Raw genomic sequence first — 25,357 nt, forward strand, 5'->3', positions numbered from 1 at the left:
CAATTCACAGGACCATAAGAGTGGGAGAAAGGATCACTCCTCCACCCCCCCCCCCCCATCACAGTGATCATTGTCTGAAGAGGGTGGACAAAATCATTGAGGACCCCTTCCACCCCACACACAGCATCTTTCAGCTGCTCCCATCGGGGAAGAGATACAGGAGTAACAGAGCCTGTACCACCAGGCTGAGGAACAGCTTCTTCCCACGGGCAGTGAGAACGCTGAACAATCAAAGGAATTGCTCACACTCACCCTCCAAGACTCTCATATTTATGAAACAATATTTATTTATTTATATTAATGAAATACTTGTCCTACATACGTATTATTTGTATGTGTGTTATTTCTGGTTGTGTGTCTGCATGTTTTGCACTGAGGACCGGAGAACGGTGTTTCGTCAGGTTGTACTTGTACAATCAGATGACAATAAACTTAATGTAATGGGTTGAAGTGTCCCTTTCTATGCTCTCCAGTTCTAAATTGCACTGGAGCCTCTCACAGATCACCTTCCTTCCCAGCTTTGTGGCTGAGGCAAGAGTTGGAAATATGTGATCGAGAAGGCCAAATGACCCTTTTCCGTCGCTGCATGTGACTTGGTCTGGGTTCGAGTGGTGCCATCGCCAACTCTGCCGATGAGCTCTCAGGATAAAGACTTTTCCGCTGTACCACTAGGTGGCAGGAGATTCCACTGTTGGTAAAATGCTGGTCCTCGGAGCATGATGCACTGGGAGACAGTGATACCGCTCCTGCTTCACCATCACACGTCTCCAGCTCCCCATGTCATCCACTTCTGTTCTTTTCAACTCTCTGTGCTGATCCACTTTCCACTTCTTCAAAACTACGGCATGGGAAAACCTTTGAAGAGGGGGAGATACAGCTGGGTTAATGACTGCTCTGAAAATTCCCACCTTCACACCTAAAAACCAACAGGTTATCTGGTTATTGAGACTACGCAGGGTCTTGTTGTGTGAATTAGTGCTAAAATTCCTCGCATTACACTGTCCAATGGGATGATCCTTTAGAGCAGCCTTGGCTGTGGCCCCCTTAGGAATCTGTTCCAGGTTTACGCACCACCCCCCCCCCCCCCCCCCCACCACTTCCCCGTGAAGCAGTCAAGTTTAGTTGGTTTCTTCTGTATTTCTAAAAAAAAATGATTTCAGTCCATGGTCCCTGCCCCCCCCCCCCACTTAAATGAGCTCATTTAAGGGGGGGGGTGGCATATGGACCCTGCTGAGAATGCTTTAGAAAGTATTTCACTTTGTTTCAAGTTCGTTATCATCTGACTGTACAGAAACAACCAGAAAAAAACAGTTTTTCTCCAGACCAGGATGCACAGAGATACATACATAATACATTTCTCACAGAGCATGTAATACACACATATAAAACAACTATGATTAAATATTCTGAATAATTTACTCCATTTCATTTATAAGAGTCCTAGGGTTATGGAATATAATTTATCAATCTCGTAGCCTGCAGGAAGAAGCAATCTTCCAGCCTGATTTTGATGCTCCTGTGCCTCCTTCCTGATATCTGTCTGGTTGCAATATTGTAGTATGTCGAAGATACTGTGATGGGCAGTAGGGGGATCCTCAATATTTCAGCAATGCTCCTGGTGAATGTTGTCAGTAATTGGAAGGGAGACCCCAGTGATCTTCTCGGCCTTTTTAATGATCCTTTGCATTGATTTTGATGACGCTTTGCAGCTGCCACACCTCACAATATTGCAACTGGACATGACGATCGAGGTCCTGTCAGCTGCTGTCAAGATTGGGGCCAGTTGTCGTGCCCTCCTCCTTAGGAAGTGTTGTGAAGAGTTTGGGGATGGTCAGAGAGTGTAGCCAGTGAAATGTAGGAGCAGCTTTGTACTGAAGTTGAATATTTGATATTGAGAACTCTCTATGGCGTGAGTAAAACACGTAAGTCTGCACACACTGTGATGGTAGTAGAAACACACCAAAATGCTGGAGGAACTCAGCTGGTCTTTTCAGCATCCATAAAAAGCAAAGATATATTGCCAATGTTTCAGGCCTGAGCCCTTCTTCAAGGAATAAGCAGAATCAGAGTTTATGGTCATGAACAAGTCATGAAATTTAGTGTATCATACTTGTTCATTTTATACCATCTTACTACATCACTGTAAGAAAAAAGAATAATACCTAATAGTGCATGAGAAGTAAGACAGCGTCTCTAGTTCATAAAATTATTGATTATTCAGGAATCTGATGGCAATGAGGAAGAAGCTGTCCTTGTGCCGTTGAGTGCTCATCCTTAGGTTCTTGTATCTGTAGAGTGAAGAGGGCATGGCCTGGGGGGTGGGTGCCTTTGAGGAGAGACGATGCTTTCTTAAGACACCTCCTCATGTAGATGTCCTCGATGGATTGAAGTCTGGTGCCTGTGATGTTGCGGGTCAAGTTAACAACCCTCTGCAGTTTATTCTTGTCTTGAGTGCTGGTGCCTCCATATCAGGCAGTGATGCAGCCAGCCAGAATGCTTTCCACGGTACACATGTAGAAGTTTACAGAGTCTCTGACGACCTACTGAATCTCCTAACAAAGTATTATCTGCTGGCGAGCCTTCTTTGTGATTACATCAACGTGATGGCTCCAGGGCAAATCCTTGGAGATGTTGATCCCCAGAAATTTGAAGCTCTTGACCCTCTCAACTACTGAGCCCTTAATGAGGACTGGGTCATGTTCCCCTGACTTCCTCCTGGTCCATAATCATCTCCTTGGTTTTGCTAACATCGAGTGCAAGGTTATTATTATTGCACCATTCAACGAGTTGATCTATTTCCCTCCTGTACAACACTTCATACTGTCTGTGATTTTGCCAACAACTGTGGTGTCATCAGCAAAAATCTCAGAAAAGACAATGCTGTCTGGATGAGGAGTCCAGTCCAACAAAAGGTGTTAATGGGATATGATAAGGGAAGAGGTAAGAATTGATTGTCTGTGAGAAAGGAGACAGGGAAAAGGGAGAGAGACAGAGTTGGGGGACCAGCGATGGTGGGAAGAAGTGAGGAGGGGGGAGGAGTGGTTTAATGAAAGCCAGAGAGGTTGATGTTAATGCCATCCAATTGGAGGGTGCCCAGTCAGAAGATGAGGTGTTATTCCTCCAATTTATGGGTGGTCTCAGTCTGGCAGTGCATGAAACCATGGACAGATATGTGGGCAAGGGAATGGGATGGGGAATTGAAATGGGTGGCCACTGGGAGATCCACGCTATTGCAGTAGATAAGCTGAGGTGCTCAACAAAGTGATCTCCCAGTCTGCACCCAGTCTCTCCGATGTAGAGGAGACCATAATGGGAGCATGGGATGCAATAGAAGACCCCTGCAGATTCACAAGTGAAGTGTTGCTTCCACTTGGGGCTCCAAATGGTGGTGAGAGAGGACGTGTAGGTGCAAGTGGGATGTCTTCAGTGGTCACAGGAGTAAGTAACAAGGAGAGTGAGGCAATTGGCAGGGAGGGAGGAGCAGGCAAGGGATCCCTCCCTACCAATCGTCACTGCTCCCTTCGTGAATCCACCGCACTGCAATGAGTTCAATGCACCTCAAGGATATTCTTCCGAAATTTGGTCATTTTGCATTGTATGAGAGATGTTTACATTCCTGGCAGTAGGAGGTTGGATTAATTGTAGGGAATGCATTACAAAACAATGGTTTTGTTCATTGGAGATAGTTATTTGACTGGAATACATAGAGCATACCTAGTCAAAATATGGTTTGCACAGATCCTTTCACGTATGACTTACTTGGTATGTGCAACCTGAACAGACACATTTTCTTTTCCATGCACTACTACCCGTTGCTCCTTTTTTGTAAGTTTGCAGTGCACTCATTGCCCTCACTGTTCATTCCCAGTGTTTACAATTTCAATGGATAGCACCCTGAGATTCAAAGTGACAGTGCAGGCCTGCCGTGTCCTGTGGATGGGATGAGCTGCTCTCTGTGTTCATTGAGCTGACTGATGATTAGATAATGTGGAGACGTGTGAGCTTCTGGTTGCCTGCTTGTATCCAGGATCAGCCCGAGGCAAGTGCAATACCGGAAGAATAACAAGTTTCATCATTAATGTATAATATATTCATAGAACCATTGAATGCTGCAGCACAGAAACAGGCTCTTCAGCCCATCTAGTCTGTGCCTAACTCTTTACTCTGCCTCGTCCCTTCGACCTGCATCCCGACCATAGCCCTTCATATCCCTCCCATCCATGTACCTATCCAATCTTCTTCCTAAATGCTGAAATCGAATTCACCTCCTCCAAGCACCACCCCTGAGTGAAGAAGTTCCTCCTCATGTTACCCTGAAATATTTCACCTATTTTCAGGATCTGGCATCATTACCAAGGCCAGCATTTATTGCCAATACCAGGGGTGGTGAACTTGCTTAATGTAAGAGCCAATGAAGTTTGAGAGCTGCAAGACATGATAAAATATTACATCAGGTTTTTAACCTTACCTGCACATTTTGTTATAAACATTTTATCTAAATATTAACAAATATATGTACATAATATTTATACGTGTGTGTAGTTTTTAAACTGCTAATTTTTTATTAGCTTCAATAATCAAAAGTACACATACCTTAATATATGCATGAAATCATAGAATTTTGTGGACCAACTTTTAGGCTAAAATTTAGGGGGTCAACTATAGCATGCATACTACTTTTGACTGCAGTAAGTACCTGCGACTTTCGGGGCATTGGGAGCTCGGATGGGAGGGCAGCCGGGGCATAGGGAGCTTGGTTGGGTGGGTGGTAGGGGCCTGGGTGAGAGTCTGCGGCTGGGGCGTCAGGTCGGATGGGCAGGAGGCAGTGGTCTAAGCGAGATGTCGGGAGCTTTGCGAGCCGCACATTATGCGTCAAGGAGCCGCGTGTGGCTCGTGAGACCTGGTTTGGCCACCCCTGGCCTATACCGAATGCCCCTGAACTGGGTAGCCTGATTGGTCATCGCAGTCCACCACATTAGATTGAGTAAGGTCCCCAACGAGTCAGGCAGACGTGAGACATGCTCTGGAGTGACAGCCTTGACATTGAGACTTAGTGAGCTGGATGAATGACCTGCTGCGAGCCCCTGTAGCACCTCATCCATTCCCAAGGACAAGCCACCTTTCCTTTGAATGCTGCTCTACCTTATTAACACCTTCAAGATTATAATTAGATTCCAGTAGTGCAACTGATGATCACCCTGTGTGTGTGCTCAACTCTTCCTGCTCTGTGCTCAGCACACTAAAAAATAATTCAAGATTTCTCCATAACCTGGAGAAGTTCAAGGTCATGTCTGTATGGGACAAGGTGGGGGTGGGGGGGTGCAATAATTTCAGGCAACTCAATTCAAATCAATTGATATTTGTCACGAATAATTATTTCCTGGGAATTCACAAAAATATCTTTTACACAAATTCTTGCAACCAGTCGTAGAATTCTTACAACACAGAAAGTGCTTTTCAAGTCTATTGTAGACCGTTGGAAATCACACATCTCAATAAATTGAGAATTTCACTCCCATTCTAATAGAATAAAGGTAAAACCCTCTTTCTGTGTAAAATTCCCAACCCATTCCAGGCCTTTAGAGCCTGCCTGCTGAACCACACACAAGCGGTGAGGATCGGGTGGCATTGGTCCACAAGAGGCAAATGACTGTAAGACTGCAGGCAGGAGGACAGAGAGCCAGGAGACGAGAGGTAGGGATGGGATGAAAATACTCAAATTGACAATTGAATATCTTCAAAATCACTGTTTGGATCACCACATTTCATCATGTTTATCAACCTGGATGTTGAGAAAGAAAGTCATCTGGCCAGCAACAATACAATTTCTCCTTCATAGAAGGTAAAAGGAGAGGCCACAGTTCTACAGGAATCAGGGGAACACTGAGTGTACATCTGCATAAACCTGAATGTGAGGGTGGTTGGTAAGCGATAGGAGATCCTGGTATTCACAAGGAAACAGATTTAATACAAAAGCAGGGTGGTTCAATTTCTCCTGGACAAAACACTATTGTCCCACAACTGAAGTATTGTGTCCACCTTTGCTACAAAACAAGGATGTAAATGTCTAAGAGAGAGGAGCTGAATGGATTTATTTGAATGGTTCCAGCAATGAGGGATCTCAGCTTTCGCGAGCGTCCTGGCCGGCTGCATCACAGAGTGGTATAGTTGCTGTAGGACATTGGATCGGAGACAGGACCATGAGAGCATCAGAGAGGATCACTGGGGTCTCCCTCCCTCCATCATGGATGTGACCTACAGGGATTATTGTTTAAAGGCGGCTCATAAAATTAGTGAGAACCTTTACCACCCCGCACTGCACCTTCCAGCTACTCGCATCTTGAAAGGGATACAGATGTAATAGAGCCAGGACCACCAGGCTGAGGAACAGCTTCTTCCCTCGGGCAGTGAGACAACTCACCGAGTCTCCATTATTTATTAATAACATTTATTTTAAAAATATGGGTATAGAGTATGTACTGTACTTGTTTGTATGTGTGTTTGACTGCTTTGCACTATGGACTGTTTTGTCGAGTTGCACAGGTACCATCGGATGATAAATAAACTTGGGTAGAGAAGCTGGGATTATTTCCACTTAGAAATGTGATAGCAGAGTACAGGAGCACAGCTGCTCTGAAAACAATCAATAGAGAGAAGATGTTTTCAATAATCCAGAATTTTTGAATTGAGAGAGACCAACGGAATGCACTGTTGTTCCCACTCTCAGAATTACTAGGATGTGAGGGTTTTTATTGGCCAGCTCGTATCTCGTTAGAGAGGTTTTTGTTGGAAAACCATTTAGCATTGATCTTGAATGTACTGGAATGCAGTCAATTGGAAACACATGTTAAAAATAACAGGAGATGGCTGAGCCAGCCAGCACCATTCCTTATTTAGTCCGACAGCTCCTGAAGGATGCCATGCATTCCAATTGAAATCATGGAGCTGGCATGGCTTCAAAGGCCTCGGCAAAATCCAGAACTCCATATCTTCCTAATATCAGGCCAGCACTTTGTACAGGAAGGATACGTGGAAAAATTAATTTATCGAAAGTATGTGACAGCTGACATTATCCACCCGCAGGTTAAGGAGTTCACATTATGGGAGTCCAAAGTGAGATGAAGCAATTTTGTGTTCACAAGCAGATCCTCAATTTTAATCCTTGAGTTTTATGTATACCCACTGGCCAAGGACAGAGGGAGAACTAACCTACCCCCCTTCAAAATTGTGCCCTGAGCTCCTCTGGCCTCATCCGAGGGGTCAAATGTTAAGGTGTGACCTGGCACAAGGCAGCTGGGTTATGTGCTGCTGGCCTTGAGGTGAGGTGGTAATGCTGAGGCAAGCCCAAAGTTCTGTACTATCAACCAGAGCAAGAACCTGAACATTTTTCAGCATCTACTTGCCACTTACATCACTTGGGAATGGCCAGAAGCCCAAAATTTAATCTTTGCCTCGGTCACATAAAGAAGATAGCCCCTACGTAGGAGCAGAAGGCCATTGAGACCAAAAGCCTTTTCTGCAGTTCAGTGATTGTAGCCGCATCCCATATCCTTTCCTTTCTTTTGTTAACCAAAATATATTGGTCTCATTAGAGGAAGAGAGTTCTAACTATCAGACTTTGCATGCAGAGGTGTTTCTGCATTTCACATCTGAAATTGAGATTCAAATAGTCAGACGGGGCCCTTCTTCCCTTAATGCCCTGTGAAGCCGGAGTGGTTCCTATCAAACTACCCTTTGAGCGACTCTTACAGCGCTAGCGGCTGGGGTTCGAATCCTGCCCTCTCTGTAAGAAGTTTGTATGTTCTCCCCATGCCGGTGCTGGTTTCCTCCCACCATTCAAACCATGGCAGAGTTGTGGGTCAATTGGGTGTAATTGGGCGGCAGGGACTTGTGGGCCAAAAGGGTCTGTTACCGTGTTGTATGTCTAAATTTAATTTTTTAAAAATGAAGTCACTCATTAACTTCTAAGTACCTCCCTAGTTTGTATAATCTTGTCATTGAAACTCTTGGAGACCAGACATCATCTGCTAATCTACAATGCATCTTTTTGAAGGCTAATAGACCCTGGGCTGTGTTCAGTGTTCTAAGCATGGCTCTCCAGTATTGTTGCTGCATGGGATGTATCCCTTGTACTCCAGCCTTCTGGATAAAAAGCCTAGCATTGCAATTGCCTTTGTAATTATTTTCTGTACCTAAGAGGCATTTAAATAATCTATGCAAGTACCTCCTGCTACTTGTCTTGCACCATCTTCACGTTGGTGAGATCTTGTGCACACTGGGTATCAGTATCTTCCATTACAATTGTCACTGGGCTGCAGAAGAAGAGGACTTACTTTGAAAGCTGTTGAGATTACTTGAGAACCAATTCATAAAAAAAACCATACAGCGAACATGGAACAGGGCCCACACCTAAATGTTTCACGCAGGTGAGTTTGGTGAAGTGAAGCGTGAGTGTTTTTTTTCAGAGAACTATTCTAATTAAATCGAGTTATCACCTGGCATTCCTCAGCTGTGTTGGCTTTGGCTGCTCAGCAACCCGTGAACAGATAGAGGTGGAATGATGAGAAAGAGGTGGCTGTGAGATTAGCTTTCCATTCCACAGGATCACTTTACCAACGGCCTGGAAGCTGACACCACTAGTATTACACCATCCTTGCTGCCTTCCTTGCCTGTTACAGAAAGGGCTGCTTTCCTCACAGAGGGTTATCAGGGAGTCCGATCCTGCTGACTACATTTGTGTCTGGGTGCCACTGGAGAGTATCTGCAGGCTAACTGGAAGCCTTTGTGATCACTGAAAGCCACAGGGACTAGAGTGAATCTTGGACAAGGACAATATTTAAAGTTTTGTTTATATTTAATAAATATATTATGAAACAAAACAACAACTGGAAAAGTGCAACCCTAAGGTATGCACAGTAAATCTCTTTTCTGTCAAACAATCTTAGTACATTGTCATCAGGGCCTGTATACAAAAAATGGGAGATAAAACCTTCCTTTCTGGCAGACCCCCTTCCCCTGAATCTCCTGCTATGGTTCAGGGTCTATTAAAAAGGGGATTAGATAGAAAGCTCACTCTGGATTGCCCACTCCCAGGCAAGGATAGACAGAATATAGTAAAGCTCCCTCCACACTGTCCTATCAAACACTCCGAGGACTCAGACAGAATAGATCTTATCTGACACCCTGAGGACGAGTACAGTGCAGAATAAAGCTCTCCCTTCACTCCCCCATCAAACGTTCTTAGAGCAGGGACTGCACGGATTGGTCTTTTATCCTTTCCGATTGGACTCCAGCTTTCAGTTCAATACGGATGTCTCCACCTTTATTTTCCTTTCCATAATCAGAAATGACCCAGTTATCTATCATGCCCTCAGTGAAAGCTTTGTCATAGGGTAGAGTACAATGAGGCAAGTGCTGACCTAGGCTTGGCTGAAAGTGCTCATGGCCCTGAATCAGATGAGAAGTCCCACTCCAGAAGACAAATGTATGTTAATCTTTATTGGAGGACAGGATGAAAGGAATTTCACCTTAATTATAACAGTCTCTGACATGACTGTTCCTGAAATATTATGTCTCCTTGTTAAGAGAAGGATAGAGAGAATGGAAGACAAATCCATCCACATTATGGAAAGAGGTGAACCTGACTGGTTTGTATTTCTTGTCTGGGAGAATGGAAGGTGGTTGCAATAAAACGCAAATTCTTCCAGTGGTTAACGGCGTTGGTGCTTCCCTGAGTGTCAAGAACCAAGAGTCACAGTGGACAATGAAGAGTCAGAAGTGTGAGGAACTCTTTCAGACAGAGAGCAGAAAATCTTTGGGATTCTTGGCTCAAGACACATGTGGAGGCACAGTCATATTGTCTTCACATGGAAGAGAATGCTCGACTTTCAGTGCTCAGAGAAATCATGGGATGGAGGGTTAGAGCAGTGAAAGATAAGTCACAATCTTGTTGAGCGGTGAGGCAGACGCAAGTTGCTTAATAGCTCATCTCTGCTTCTCTTTGTCCAGAGTCAAGGTCATAAAAATGTAGGCGAAACTCCTGTAAAAGGGTTAATAAGCTGATGTTGATTAGGAGTGAAGCAATCCCCTTTTGTGCTCGCTGGCGATGCCATGAGAATAGGGATAAAACACAATGCTGGAGAAACTCAGCAGGTCAAACAGCGTAATTTATATAGCAAAAATAAAGATACATAACCAATGTTTTGGGACTGAGCCCTTCATCAAGGTTTGAGCAAAATGTAGACAGGTGTCTGAATAAAATGGCAGGGGTAGAGTGGCAGGGGGAGGAGCACAGGCCAACAGGCAAGAGGTAATAGGTGGATGAGTGAGGGAGGGCACACCAGCAAACCTGGCTCTGTGAATGGAGAGGGAAGGGGATAGAGAGCTGGAGGAAAAGATGCAGAGGGATAGAGAAGAGAGGGAGAACGGGGAGTAGTCTAGCAAAAATCAGAGAAGACGACGTTAATGTCATCTGGTTAGAGAGAGCCCAGTCAAAATATTAGGTGTTGCTCCTCCAATTTATGGGTGGCCTTGGTTTGGCAGACATGAGGCCATGGATGGACATGGGAGTCGGCCACAGAACTGAAATAGTTGGCCTCTGAGAGATCCCTGTCTCTGATGCGAACAGAGCAAAGGTGCCCAGTGAAGCGATCTCCTAGTCTGTGTCCAACCTCTTTGACATAGAGAAGGCCACAATGAAGTAGATGATTCCCACAGAGTCACGTGAAGTGCTGCTTCACTCGGTAGGATGGTTTGCGGCTCTGAATCAGGTGGTACACCTGATCAGGTGGGCACAAGTGGTGGCACTTCCTGAGGTCATGGGGAAGGTGCCAAGCAGGTGATTAGTTTTTGGGGATGAGTGGATAAGGGAGTCACGGAGGGAGCAGTCCCTACACAAGGCGAAGAGGAGAAGATGTGTCTGGTGGTGGGATCGTGTTGTAGGTGATAGAAGGTTTTGCAGGTGTAGGTTAAGTATCTTTATCTTTGCAATGCTTTTGGCCTTCTGAATTCCTCCAGGATTGTGTTTTTACTTCAATAACAGCATCTGCAGAATTTCATATTTTACTCCATGAGAATAGGACGTTGTCTCTGGTCTTCCATTCAGTGTTAATTCCCCACTCAATGTCACACAAATAGCATAAGTGATTATTCAGATTTATTGTCAGAGTACATACATTACATCACCCTGAGGTTCCCTTTTCCTGCAGGCTAGACAGGATTACTGCTTATTGGTAGCGCAAAAAAAAACTGAATACAATTAACACGTAAACAAACAAAGAAATGTAAACTGTGCGATAAAGAGAGAGGAAAAAAAATCAATCAAGTGAAAAAGTATGAGTCCCTGATTGGGTTTGATGTTGAGGAGTCTGGTGGTGGGGGGGCAGCAGCTCTTCCTGAACCTGGTGGTGAGTCCTGTGGCACCTCTACCTTTTTCCCAATGGCAGCATTGTGTGCTGGGTGGTTCTCTGACGACAGTGTTTCCTGTAAATGTTCTCAATGGTGGGGAGGGGTTTTGCCTGAGTCCACTATCTTTTACATGGTTTTATTGATTTGGGGTATTGGTCTCCCCATACCAGACCATGATGCAGGTGGTCTGCACATTTTCCACCACACATCTGTAGATATTTGCCAGGGTTTCTGATGTCATTGCCAAACCTCTGTAAACCCCTGAAGAAGTAGAGACGCTGACGTGCTTTCTTCACGATGTCATTGGTGTGTTGGGTCCAGGAAAGATCCTCCGAGATAGTGACTCCCACTCTCTCCACTTCTGATCCCCAATGATCACTGGATCGTACACCTTTGGTGTTCCCTTCCTGAAGTCAACAATCAGCTCCTTGGTTTTGGTGACATTGAGTGCAAGGCTGTTGTTGGTGCACCTTTCAGCCAAGTTTTCAATATGCTGACTCACCCCCCAGTTTTATACAACCCACTACCGTGGTATCATCTGCGAATTTCTAGATGTTGTTGTTATAACAAGTCACAGAGTTATAGGCATAAAGCAAGTCGAGCAGGGCTAATAACACAGCCCTGTGGTGCTCCTGTACTGATGGAGATTGTGGAGGAGATGCTCACTGATTGTGGTCTGGTTATTATTTCCTTTGCTATTTTTTTGGGAGCTTGCTGTGCACAGTTGGCCAGCATGCTTTCCTCTACTCATCTGTAGAAATTTGCCAGGGTTTCCGATGAAATACTTCATTAACAGGGAGAGTGACAGCTTTAAGAGGGAAGTGTAGCGGGAGAATAGTAACATTCTGACAGGGAGCGTGGCAGTATTAAAAGGAGCTTGGAGAGAGCACCCCACTGAATTGTGCGTGGAGAAGCACACAGCCTCCTGAATATTGGTTGACCGTGCAGGTCAGGTTACATGTTCAACTTGGCGTGGCCTCCCTGATCACATCTAGCCTTGCATTATTTGTGTTATTTTATCCAGCCACCAGCATTTGGTTGCTTTCTACGTGACATGCTGACAAGGAAATCCAAATCTTAACTCAAGCCCATTATTTACAGAAATTAAATCTTGCTGATTAGGTGGGAGATTATTTGCACTTCCCTGCTCTCAGGTTACTAACCAATCCACTTTGCTATCTTGAGTTATGGCACTCCCTTTCACAGAAGCCACATCATCTCATACAATCTCTTGTCTGCTCTTTGCCTGTGGTAACTACTTGTTTAGCAACGTGTATTTACAAGCCCTGTAACGTCATTCTGATCCTCATGCTAACACCATTGACATCTCCAGTTTTGTTCCTGTTTGCCTGCATTTTTAAGTTCAGTATTGGAGGAGAGAAAGAGATTTTAACTTCACTGTAAAGTATGCCCCTACTTCCCTCTGAGATCTCTTGCTTCTCTGGATCTAACCTCTTATATATTCCTGATATCCATCAATGCATTATGGCTGCCTCTTCCTTTAGCTACTTGGCCATTGAGCTTGGAATTCTCTCTCAAAGTTCCTTTCCTTTACCAGTTGCTCCCATGTTAAAGGGACCAGGAAATCTAGCCCTTTGGCCGAGCGTTTAATTGTCTGCTCTAATATTGCCTTAAGTGGGTCAGTGTCATATTTCCTGTCATAATATTCTGTGAAATAATGTGGATTATTTTACAGTAAAAAACCCCGGGATCCATCACCTATGGTGATTGGTAGTTGCTGGATAAGTGTATTTTCCGGGTGGTTGAGACTTACTCTTACAATGTCTAACTAATATACCTCCATTAAGAATAAATAGTTTAAAAGACAAAAATACTACTCTGTACTTACCTGAACAAATTCACTTTCATGAATATATAAGCCTTAAAACATTTTACTTTATTTTCGGTCACATTCTTTGAAAATATTTAACCGTCGCTGTATCTGCAGCACCCTCTCCCTCCACTGATTCGACTGAAAGATGAACAATAAAATTATAGAGAATCAAACCCCCCCCCCCCCACCAATCCCCCAAGTTTACAGATAAAGGCTCTGACTGGGGTGACTCTTACTAAACAGTGATAAGGAGACACTTTAAGAGAGTCTCCCCAATGAGGAGTGACGCCATTTTATTCAATCACAACTTTATTCAAACAGCTGCGACGAGCAAAGCCCGACCAAGATATTCCACTGGCTGAATATTTGCTCCCAACTTCACCAAAGGTTTATGTGTTACTTTGGAGAAAATTTACCTCTACAATTTTAAACTATTATTGTATTGTTATTTTTTTTTATTCAGTTTTTTTTGCTTGCTGCTTGAGGCTGCCCGTTGCTTGAATACCAGGGTTCTTACTGTACTTTGTAAAGTATATTACATAAATGCAGACTGTTCTTTAAATATTACGATAGTATTTCTCCATCAAATTTGTCAGCATTTTAAGATGTGCTCAGATAATCAAATTGCATTGTTTGTCCTATTTTCCACTTGTTGCTTTATCGAGGTGAGAGGTTGATTAGAAATTGTAAAACTGTATGCCAAAGGTTCGAAGTGCTACGGAACCAAGAGTGGGCAGATGGAGTTAATAAGACCCAGATCTGACTGAATGTCAGAATTAACTAAAGGGGCGAAATTCTTACTGAGATGATTCTCCTTCTTAGATAGTTGACCCCGCCCCCGGCCCTATTTGAGGATGTCTTGCTTCCACTGCAGCTCCCTGGGATCTAAGGTGGTTAATAAGGCCATTGCGGGAACTGAAGACTCTGTTACAGATGAGACAAGAGATGCTTGATGGGATGGACAGATGGATAGTTTGGGAAATGGTGCACTCCTGTTTACACTGCATGCTCCTGATGAGTGGACTCAAAGTTCTCAGTTGCCAACCCAATGCTCTATCTCCACCTTTGGAGGTCATCCTCCTTCAAGTTTGTGTGGGCTGAACTTTGGATCTGGTTGTATCTATTTTATGACCCATTTTATGACCCTTAAATTGGTGCAACAAAAGCCAGTTTTGTTTACCAGCATTCCTCAGCTCAGAAATGGTGGAACCAAAATGGGGTTGGGCCACCAGTGGCAGTCTTCTCAGCTGAGCACAATTCACCCTCCACTGTGCCAGAGCAGAACTACTTGTTGTTCTTTACAGCCACAGGACTCTCGGCCTAATCCAAAGTGGGAACACAGAAACCAGACCCCGCTCAACTCTGCAGCAGAAATTCGCAGGCCGCAGTGTCTATAGGTCTGCTCCCTACTGCAGCTGTTTCCTCCATTCTTTCAGGCAGTGCGTTCCAGATCACAATGCCTTTCTCCTCTCCTCTTTGGTTCTATTGCCAATCAGTCTATGTTCTCTGGTCACCTGCCTCCCTGACACTGTACAGAATTTCTCCTCGGTTACTTAGCTGAAGCCCTGAGTACTTCTGAAAATTTAACTTTTTTTTAGTGATTTGTGGTTTTTGTTACCAATCTTCGGCTTTGTTCCACATTATTTAATTAATCGAAATTAAACTGTTCCACTGGTGTGTTAGCTTTTCAACTCATGTTTCTGAATCACTCATCCAAAAGGTCCGCAAAATTATCATCTTTTAACTATGTTTCATAATAAGACTGCCCATCATTCTAAAATAAATCCAAACCTATGGTGATACGACCACCAGCTGACTGCAGGGGGCGATCTCTGTACCTGCAGGAAGACCACCTAAGGGCTGACTCCACTTGGCTGGCTGTCAATCAGCTGACCCGAACATAGACCTGAGCCGGCCTCTCCTGAGCCATTCACACGGGAGCCACCGAAGCATGAACCGGTGTTCAGACTTTTATCTGAATAAAGCCTGTTGTACGATCTTTTGAGTTTTGTGTTTGTTTGCTGCTACCTCAGTGCACCACAAAACCTACAACTTGTAATTAATCTTTTTCGTCAATCTTTGCTCCATCCACTCTGGGCCATTATATCCTGCCCATGTGTGGTGCCCAGGAAAAAAAAACAGTATCTAATAGAAGACTCTGCAGCTGAAGGGCCACTCTCTCTGCCCCAGGTCAGGAATCTTTACTTCACCTGGTTGGTTGGGGACACATTTGGACATTCCACAAGGAAACTTTCAGAAGCTTTCAAAATGGTAGGAAGGTACCAGGAATTGACAGGTGCAAAGTGATTGAAAATGTTTGGACTGTCTCCCTTGGAATTCAGGAGATTAAGACGGACTAAAACTAGAGGCCATAGATTCAAAATCTGTGGCAAAAGAACAAAATGGAAACTGAAGGAAATGTTTTTGAAAGGAGTGGTTGCAATCTAAAACACAGTAGAGGAACAAACAGATCCCCATCAACATTTTTCAAAGGGAGTTGGACAAGTTAAACAAAATGTGTTCCTATAATGCCTTTCACAACTTCAGGGTGTACTAAATCATTACACACCAATGGAGGACTTTTGAAGTTGTTTATGCAAGGAATTGCAAGAATCACAATGTACACAGCAATGTACACAGCAATGTACACAGCAATGTACACAGCAATGTACACAGCAATGTACACAGCAATGTACACAGCAATGTACACAGCAATGTACACAGCAATGTACACAGCAAGGTGTCATGCATAGTCATCTAATTTACATACTTGTTAAGAGAAAAATCTTGACTACACCAGGAAGAAATCTTCACTCTTTCATTGTTCCATGGGATCTTTTCCATCCTTTCTGAAAACATCTCGTCAATGGCAAAGCCACTGGTTGGTTTCAGTGATTGTTTTCTAAGAAAGAGTTGAGTAGCTTGGACCAATACTACTTGGAGTTTGGAATAATCAGAAGTGTCCGTACAAGGACGTAGACAATTCTGAAAGGTGTTGACAGAGTGGATGCTGAAAGGATGTTTTCTTTTATGCCAGGAACTAGAACTAAGGGTCATACGTAATAGCCTGAATATATCTGATCTTGGCAGCTAAGCCAGCACAAGACTGGTCAGTACTTGGAGGGGAGGCTGCTTAGGAATACCTAGTGCTGTAGGTTTCCATGAGGGGCACTGGACAAAGTGGCAACTCTCTGTCTGCCTTACAGTAGACAAAAGTTAAAGAATTTCATTTATGTTACATTCTAAAATGTGACAATAATGCAACCTTTTAATTTAGTGTCGGGAGGGGAGGGGGGTACCATTTTAAGATTGAGGAATTTCTTCTCTCAGGGTTGGGAATCTTTGGAATCTATTCATGGGACTGATAGATTTTCAGAATAAAGGACAACATGAGAAAGAAGATCAGGATTAGTATAATCAGCCTCTTGGTATCTGTTCAACAAGATCGCAACTGATCTTCTATACCAACATCAATTTTCCTGATATCACTTCATTCCTCTGATGTGGAAAAGTCCATTGATCTCTGTTTTGAATGCAATCAGGAACAGAGTATCTACAAACATCCAGCAAGAGAAATTCAGTACTAAATGTCCTTCATTCCAGACATTAACCAGAAAAAAACATCCTCCCAGGCTTTGAATGTTTCATTGAAGTCTTTCTGCTCAATTTCTCCTCATATTACCAGATTCTACATTTCAACAGACACTTTGGTGAATCTTTGCTATGCTCCCTTGAATGGAAGTACAATGTATTTTGGTTAAGGAGACCAAATTATATACAGTACTCCAGGTGTGGTATCAACAAGGCCTTGTATAATTATGATAAGCCATCTATAATATTCAAGTCCTCATTGATAAAAATTCAACTTTTGTCTTCCTAAATGCCAGATATACCTGCAAATTAGTTGTCAATGTTCAAAAGAATCCTCAGATCCATTTGGGCATCTTGTTCCCCAAATATTTATATTTAAAACGTTAATATTTCGGTTCTTATTTTGGAGTGCATTAACCTCAAGCGTTTTTATGTTGCACTCTACCATGTTGTGGCCCACTTACTCGTCTATATCTCCTTGTTGCCTCTTTACATCCTCATCCCTGCTCATATTCCCACTTAGTTTTATGTTATCAGCAGACATATAAATGTTACATTTAGTTCTCAGCCAAATAATTGATATTGATTTTGAATTGTTGAGCTCACTCCCTCTACACTGCACACAAAGGAAATTAATGTGCGCACAAAAGGTTAGTTACCTAAAATAATAGTCATTAATAATTATACTTGATGAAAATAATCTCTTAACTAACTATTTCTGTTAACTAGTTAGTTGGTTAAACCAGTAGTTAATCATACTTGTATTACATTAAAACATGCCAATACAGTTTTATTAGCCATGAGAGGCTGTGCCAAAATTATCTTGAAACAATTTCAAATTTACATTTGTACAAGCATTCAATGCACACATACTTATGTCACAGGGAATAAAAATAGTTTGACATAAGATTTTTGTTCACACTGACGACGAAAAATCAGATGGAACATCGGTTGGGATCCATGCAGTGATCCTTCACTCGTCGAAGCCTGAGGTGGCGGTTTACTTACTTCTTTCTTCATTTTCGATCTGTTAACCAACTCTTAATCCAAGTATATTACCTGTCAGTTCCTTTTGCTCTAATCATGTTCACTAATCTACTGCACCAGACTTTATTGAAAGCCATCTGAAAATCCAAACCAACCACATTTAGTACTTTCCCCTCATCTACTTCACATGGCAATGCATTTGTCAAACAAGAATTCCCTTCCATAAATCCATGTAGTTTAAGCATATTATTACTTTCTAAAGATGAAGCTTTGTTCTGTTTAACTGTACTTTTCTCTTTAAAACTATGCCCTTCTTTTTATGGTAGCAGGTGGGAGGGGAGGGGTGAGATTTTGGCAATCGGATGAGACTCTGTAATTTTAAAATATTATTTTATATGATATATGTAATAATGCAGAAATTGCCAAAATGTTTGGCCTGGAAGTCAGCCTGAAGAAAATTGAGGTCCTCCATCAGCCAGCTCCCCACCATGACCACCAGCCCCCCCACATCTCCATCGGGCACACAGAACTCAAAACGGTCAACCAGTTTACCTACCTCGGCTACACCATTTCATCTGATACAAGGATCAACAAAGAGATAGACAACAGACTCGCCAAAGCAAATAGCGCCTTTTGAAGACTACACAAAAGAGTCTGGAAAAACAACCACCTGAAGAAACACACAAAGATCATCGTGTACAGAGCTGTTGTCATACCCACGCTCCTGTTCGGCTCTGAATCATGGGTCCTCTACCGGCATCACCTACGGCTCCTAGAATGCTTCCATCAGCGCTGTCTCCGCTCCATCCTCAACATTCATTGGAATGACTTCATCACCAACATTGAAGTACTCGAGCTGGCAGAGTCCACAAGCATCGAATCCATGCTGCTGAAGACCCAATTGCGCTGGGTGGGTCACGTCTCCAGAATGGAGGACCATCGCCTTCCCAAGATCGTGTTCTATGGTGAGCTCTCCACTGGCCACCGAGACAGAGGTGCACCAAAGAAGAGGTACAAGGACTGCTTAAAGAAATCTCTTGGTACCTGCCACATTGACCACCGCCAGTGGGCTGATATCGCCTCCAACCGTGCATCTTGGCGCCTCACAGTTCGGAGGGCAGCAACCTCCTTGAAGAAGACTGCAGAACCCACCTCACTGACAAAAGACAAAGGAGGAAAAACCCAACACCCAACCCCAATCAACCAATTTTCTCTTGCAACCGCTGCAACCGTGCCTGCCTGTCCCGCATCGGACTTGTCAATCACCAACGAGCCTGCAGCAGACGTGGACATACCCCTCCATAAATCTTCGTCCGCGAAGCCAAGCCAAAGATAAGAATAATGTTCTATGTGAGTCTTGGAAAAATTAAAATAAAATATTCAACAAAAAACACAGCACCGAATAGCCTGATCTCAGAAGCTAAGCAGGCGCAGGCCTGGTCAGTACTTGGAGGGGAGACCGCTTAGGTGCTGTAGGTTTCTGTGAGGGGGGCTGATAAAGTGTTGACTCTCTGTCTGCCTTACGGTAGACAAAAGTTAAAGAATTTCATGTATGTTACATTCTAAATGTAGTATTACGTGACAATAGTGAACCGTTACACTTTTATTTTTTTTAAACATCATCCCCTCTACCTGTTTTCCTTTGTGCACCACCAGTAGAACTAGTATAGGCTGAGCTGCTGGAGAGCACACAAAACAAATATTTTCACTGTAACTCAGACATATGACAATAAAGGATTAGGTTTAAAAAAAACACAATCAAATTCCTTTCAGGTGATTGATGTCACATTCCTTATAGATTCCAGCATTTTACAACTACAGATGTAGTTTACTCTCTTTTCTTTAAATAGTGGGGGTTAAATTTGCTACCCTCAAATCTGCAGGGACTATTCCAGAATCTATTGAATTTAAGAAAATGAGAACGAGTGTCCACTATCTCTGGGATGCAGATCATCAAGTTGATGGAATATCAGGTTCATCACCTTCTTCATTCACTGGCCTTGTTTTGATTTACCAGATTTTCTTGGAGAATTATTTTTATTTTCTTCCATGAAGATAGTCACTACAGTTTAAATTTCTCTGGCATTTCTTTATTCCCCTTGAAAATTCTTCCATCCCTCTCTGGAAAGAACCTATATATGTCTCACCAATCTTTTGAGTTTTGCATACTTACAGCAGCTTTTCAATTCAATCTTTATATTTCTTTGTTCGCTATCCTGTTCGATTCTCCTTTCCCTTTTTGGGACTCATGAGGATTGGCAAGAAGGTAGAGTGGATGCGAGTGTTATGATCATCTTAGAATGATGAAGTAAGCATGAGGTGCCATCAGGCAGACATGGAGACAGAAACAAAGGTAACATTTCACGTCAGTGATCTTCATCAGAACTGGAAAAGTGAGAAAATAAATGCATTTTAAGTTGCAAATGGGAGGAGTAGTGGAAAGAACAAAGGGATATAGGGAGGAGGTTAAGGTTATCCAAATGATACAATTGGTTTTGGTGCTGTCTAAGTTAGCTGATCTGCCTAGAGTGGTATGAATAAGAGCAGCAGAGAGAAAACAAAACTGTGCCAGAGCGATGAGAAACAGAACTCATTGGTTGCCAGATATCCGATGTAAAGATAAATAATCAGCAGATCAGGAAGATCTGGGCACATGATCTTTCACCAGAACAGGCCAGGGGTGCAGGGCTAATTTTTTAGGTGCCATAGCTCAGCAGAAATGGTGACAAAGAGGTGCTGGAGCTACCCCCTGAGGCACCTGGAGCTGCCCCCTGAGGCGCCTGGAGCTTCCCCCATGAGCTGGCGCCTGGAGCTGCCCCCTGAGGCGCCTGGAGCTGCCCCCTGAGGCGCCTGGAGCTGCCCCCTGAGGCGCCTGGAGCTGCCCCCATGAGCTGGCGCCTGGAGCTGCCCCCATGAGCTGGCGCCTGGAGCTGCCCCCATGAGCTGGCGCCTGGAGCTGCCCCCATGAGCTGGCGCCTGGAGCTGCCCCCATGAGCTGGCGCCTGGAGCTGCCCCCATGAGCTGGCGCCTGGAGCTGCCCCCATGAGCTGGCGCCTGGAGCTGCCCCCATGAGCTGGCGCCTGGAGCTGCCCCCATGAGCTGGCGCCTGGAGCTGCCCCCATGAGCTGGCGCCTGGAGCTGCCCCCATGAGCTGGCGCCTGGAGCTGCCCCCATGAGCTGGCGCCTGGAGCTGCCCCCATGAGCTGGCGCCTGGAGCTGCCCCCATGAGCTGGCGCCTGGAGCTGCCCCCATGAGCTGGCGCCTGGAGCTGCCCCCATGAGCTGGCGCCTGGAGCTGCCCCCATGAGCTGGCGCCTGGAGCTGCCCCCATGAGCTGGCGCCTGGAGCTGCCCCCATGAGCTGGCGCCTGGAGCTGCCCCCATGAGCTGGCGCCTGGAGCTGCCCCCATGAGCTGGCGCCTGGAGCTGCCCCCATGAGCTGGCGCCTGGAGCTGCCCCCATGAGCTGGCGCCTGGAGCTGCCCCCATGAGCTGGCGCCTGGAGCTGCCCCCATGAGCTGGCGCCTGGAGCTGCCCCCATGAGCTGGCGCCTGGAGCTGCCCCCATGAGCTGGCGCCTGGAGCTGCCCCCATGAGCTGGCGCCTGGAGCTGCCCCCATGAGCTGGCGCCTGGAGCTGCCCCCATGAGCTGGCGCCTGGAGCTGCCCCCATGAGCTGGCGCCTGGAGCTGCCCCCATGAGCTGGCGCCTGGAGCTGCCCCCATGAGCTGGCGCCTGGAGCTGCCCCCATGAGCTGGCGCCTGGAGCTGCCCCCATGAGCTGGCGCCTGGAGCTGCCCCCATGAGCTGGCGCCTGGAGCTGCCCCCATGAGCTGGCGCCTGGAGCTGCCCCCATGAGCTGGCGCCTGGAGCTGCCCCCATGAGCTGGCGCCTGGAGCTGCCCCCATGAGCTGGCGCCTGGAGCTGCCCCCATGAGCTGGCGCCTGGAGCTGCCCCCATGAGCTGGCGCCTGGAGCTGCCCCCATGAGCTGGCGCCTGGAGCTGCCCCCATGAGCTGGCGCCTGGAGCTGCCCCCATGAGCTGGCGCCTGGAGCTGCTCCCATGAGCTGCCCCCATGAGCTGCCCCCATGAGCTGCCTCCATGAGCTGCCTGGAGCTTCACCTCTGGAGCTAGCTGATTTTGGCACACTGGTTATATGAAGCTGTTCAGTTCAAAAATCTCAGGAAAAAATGCCAGATGTAACTGCAAATTAGTTCTCCAGTGGCCTTCCCCAGCTGTCCCTTGATATGACATCCTATTCTCTTCCAATCCAATGAAGCTTAAATGACATCTTGCATTAGGCTTCATTTGAACAGACTATAATGTCAAGGAGCAGCACCCCATTTTTTTTCCTGAGATTGTTGAACTGAACAATTTCATACACCAGTGTGTCAAATTAGATTAAGCTTCAGTGAGGGACAGTGTAGATTATCAAATGCAGAGTGGGAGTGAGATGAACTAGGGCCACCTTGTGCACTGAATGGACCTGCTCTTCCAGAGGGCCTTTGGTTTGCTCATTGCTATTTCGAATGCAATACATGCAACAAAATTGCTGCCTCACCTGAAAAGGAGGGCATGGGTCCCATGTTCGGGAGAAGAGAAGAGGTAGAAAGGTCCCATGATTGCATGGGCAAGTGCTGTGAGGAAGGAGTTGCGAAGGGAAAGAGGGAGACATCTGCTGATGTAAAATGGCATCCAGATGTTTCAAATGGTGAGTGTGATTAGAAGATGACACCCTCTGCCTAGGAGATAAGGATGAGAGTGATAGAATGGGAGATGGAGGACTCTCTGGAGAGAGAGCCCTGTATTTGAGTGGAAGGGGGGAGATGTGAGAGGTTAGGCAAGATGTTGGCTTGGAATCCTTGGCATTTTCTGTCCTCATTTCAGATCTCTCACAGATTTTTATAAACTTTTCGTTTCCTTCTCCTACTTTGACGCAATGGGGAGAGATTTGGGCATTTTTTTTAGGCAGTAAGGTGGGGGGGGGGGGGGGGAGTGGAGAAGGTCGGCAGGGAGCAGGTGAGAGGCTGGGCGGAGACTGGCAGCGGTTTCCACTCAGTGAGAGGAGCAGATCGTTGGGGGAACACGACCTGTTCCTCTTATCCGGAAATCGGCCCGGGAACCACGACTGCCGCCCCGGGCTGGGTTAAAGAACTTGCCGGGGTGGCTGAGGGAGCCGAGCGTGGGACCCGGCTATCGAGCGCCCGGCGGTTTGGAGCGGCCGAGCCCGGGGACAAGTCGGGGCTGCCGGCGGGACGGACGGCACCTGCGCTCCCCATCTCTCCGCCGGCCGGGTACCCGCCGACATGCCGCCCTCCGCCTAGCGCTGCCTTTCGGGGAGAGCAGCCAGCCGCCGTCCCGGCGAGACTTCGGGGGCAGATGGCGGCTGGGCGGAGCACCGAGCCCCCGCGGTCCACACCATTCAGCCACTTCCCCAGCCGCAGACACTCGTGGATCTGGTGAGTAACCGAGGGAAGGACGGACTTTGATGCTCACTCCGGAGACTTGAGCGGGGCAGGACCGCGGATCCCAGCGGCGGGACGAGAGGGGCAACACTGCCTCTCTCAGCAGACCGTGCCGGGAAAAGCAGACTCGTACCTTTCAGCTCCGTTTTCAGGTGAGCCCCAATCTGCAAACAAGGCTCCAGCCGGGGAAGCGAAAGAAACTGTGTGGGCGATGGGGGAAGAGTCGGGCTGGAGCATAACGTGCGACTCGTGGCAGAGAAAGAACTGGGAGCCCTCATGATCAGCAGGCTTTCCAAACGGGCAAGAGCATGTGCATTGATATGGATCTCTATCCAGAGTCGGGATAGGGAAACATTATGCAAATGTAATATTGGAGGATCTTTATCTGAATACAAGCACCTTTGTTTAACTAGGTAAATGATTTAATGCGTTTCTTAATAAATGAGTGTGACTAGCCCAAAGGACCCCAAAACCCAGCAGCAATAAATATTCACCAGGTGACTTAAACAAAAGTTGTTTTTAATGATCTTTAAACATGAAAACAATCACACTTTAACTGAACTAACCCCCTTCTAATTCTAAGCACATGTGTATGTAAAGTATGTGCAAATTTAAGAAAAGTTCTTTGGTTCACAGTTCAATCTCACTTCTCCTTCTTCCAAGTTCACTGGTTGCAGGTGATTCTTATACTGTGCACAGAATTTAACATGTATAAAGTTCACCAGGCTTTGGTGCTCGAAAGGGAGATGTTTACCGCTCAGGAAGGTTCTTGTCGGTTTGCAGAGAGACACGTGTAGTTCCAGGATTACCACCATTAGTCACCTCAAAATGTCTTGCTGATAAAACTTGGCCCTTCAGGGTTCTCCAGATGATAACCTCTTTCTTTCAGGCTAACACAGAGTTCCTTTCTGTACCACTTATTCCAAGGGGAACATCAGACAGATAGCACTTCCAGCCACCCGCCACCTCTGGAGCTTCTTTTTCAGTTCCAACAAACTTCTCCTGGCTTGTTATAGCTTTCTGTGTCACTCACAGTCAAAGATTCCCTTCTGTCTGTCTCTCTCTCTATCCGAGATTCAAACTGTCAACCACATGTCCTTCTCTTTCTCACTTCCAAACCCCCCCACCTTCTCCAGCAAACGATAGGAGTTAGTCTTCTGTCCCCATCTGTTGTTTTAGTTAAACAAACCTCTCAATGACCTCTGAGTGAGCACTTTTCAGAGAGGTCAAAAACCTTGCAAAAAGGTGCAACACAGACAACCTGGTTCTTCCAAGACTATTCATTTCATCAAACTAGTAACTATTATAGAGATACAGTCATAGAGAGACAGGCTAAGAATGCCCAAATTTTACAAGCTAAGGAGGAGAGCCCTGAATGTAAAGGATGGCTTGATTGCAGTTGAGAAAAAAAGGAAAAATCTGGAGCAGAGCACGGGCCCCAAAGTAGAAGGACTAATGTAGAGTGTAGCCTAATTTTTTTTTAAATTATTTGCATGTGGCAAGGATAGTGCAATATCATGGAAAGTTTAATCAACATGCTGACTGGGGGGAACCAAATTAGCAGCAAGAGGGCAGAACCAATTCATTGTGATGTTGAAATGGGAGGACAGTCACTGCATAAATACCGTGTCACTGAAAATCCAGTGTCATTATTATTGGAGAAAAAGTTCTGGGCAAACCACTCATCAAAGGTTCCTTTATTGCCACATATGTAAATACATAAAATCTGTTTTGTTGGCCTGCAAAGGCACTCAAAGATGCACCATTAGTCCCCCCCCCACCCCCACTGAGCAGAGAGAGACCCTTCAGACATTGAGGGTCTGTGGATCCCGCCAACTCCACCTCCTGCGCTCCTGTAACGTCTGGAGCTGCACGGCCTCCTGTCCAGTGGTGATCCCAAGCTCCAGGTGTTCCAGTTACCCAGTTCTGAACCCACAATTCAATTAGGAAGCTTTTATGCCCTAGATCCTTTCAAAACCTGGTCTGGACATCTGGTTCTCATTATCCAGTAGCCTCGTGTGAGTTCTTCAGCCACTGAGCCCCTCAGTAGTCTGCTGCTGTGGTCTCCTACCCTGCAGGG

At 45.6% G+C, this 25,357-nt stretch overlaps 1 protein-coding gene and 1 long non-coding RNA gene across 12 annotated transcripts in view; one reads left to right on the plus strand and one right to left on the minus strand.

Moving 5' to 3' along the window:
* Window positions 1–25,357, plus strand: part of LOC138758638 (3',5'-cyclic-AMP phosphodiesterase 4C-like) — a 230,259-nt gene that overhangs the window by 116,227 nt on the left and 88,675 nt on the right. The window contains exon 1 of one of the 11 annotated variants that reach the window (XM_069927898.1): window positions 23,108–23,271. The exons of the other annotated variants lie outside the window; for them this stretch is intronic. Coding sequence (XP_069783999.1) covers window positions 23,192–23,271 — 80 coding nt within the window. The 5' untranslated portion in view covers window positions 23,108–23,191. Of the gene's footprint in view, window positions 1–23,107; window positions 23,272–25,357 lie in introns of those variants that run through there. 11 annotated transcript variants of the gene reach the window in all.
* Window positions 270–23,560, minus strand: LOC138758640 (uncharacterized). The gene is made up of 2 exons (XR_011354370.1): window positions 23,411–23,560; window positions 270–855 (listed from the first exon to the last, which is right to left on the minus strand). It is a non-coding gene; the product is annotated as an uncharacterized lncRNA (long non-coding RNA).

Source organism: Narcine bancroftii, chromosome 3 (assembly GCF_036971445.1).
Source record: "Narcine bancroftii isolate sNarBan1 chromosome 3, sNarBan1.hap1, whole genome shotgun sequence".
Classification (NCBI taxonomy): Eukaryota; Metazoa; Chordata; class Chondrichthyes; order Torpediniformes; family Narcinidae; genus Narcine; species Narcine bancroftii.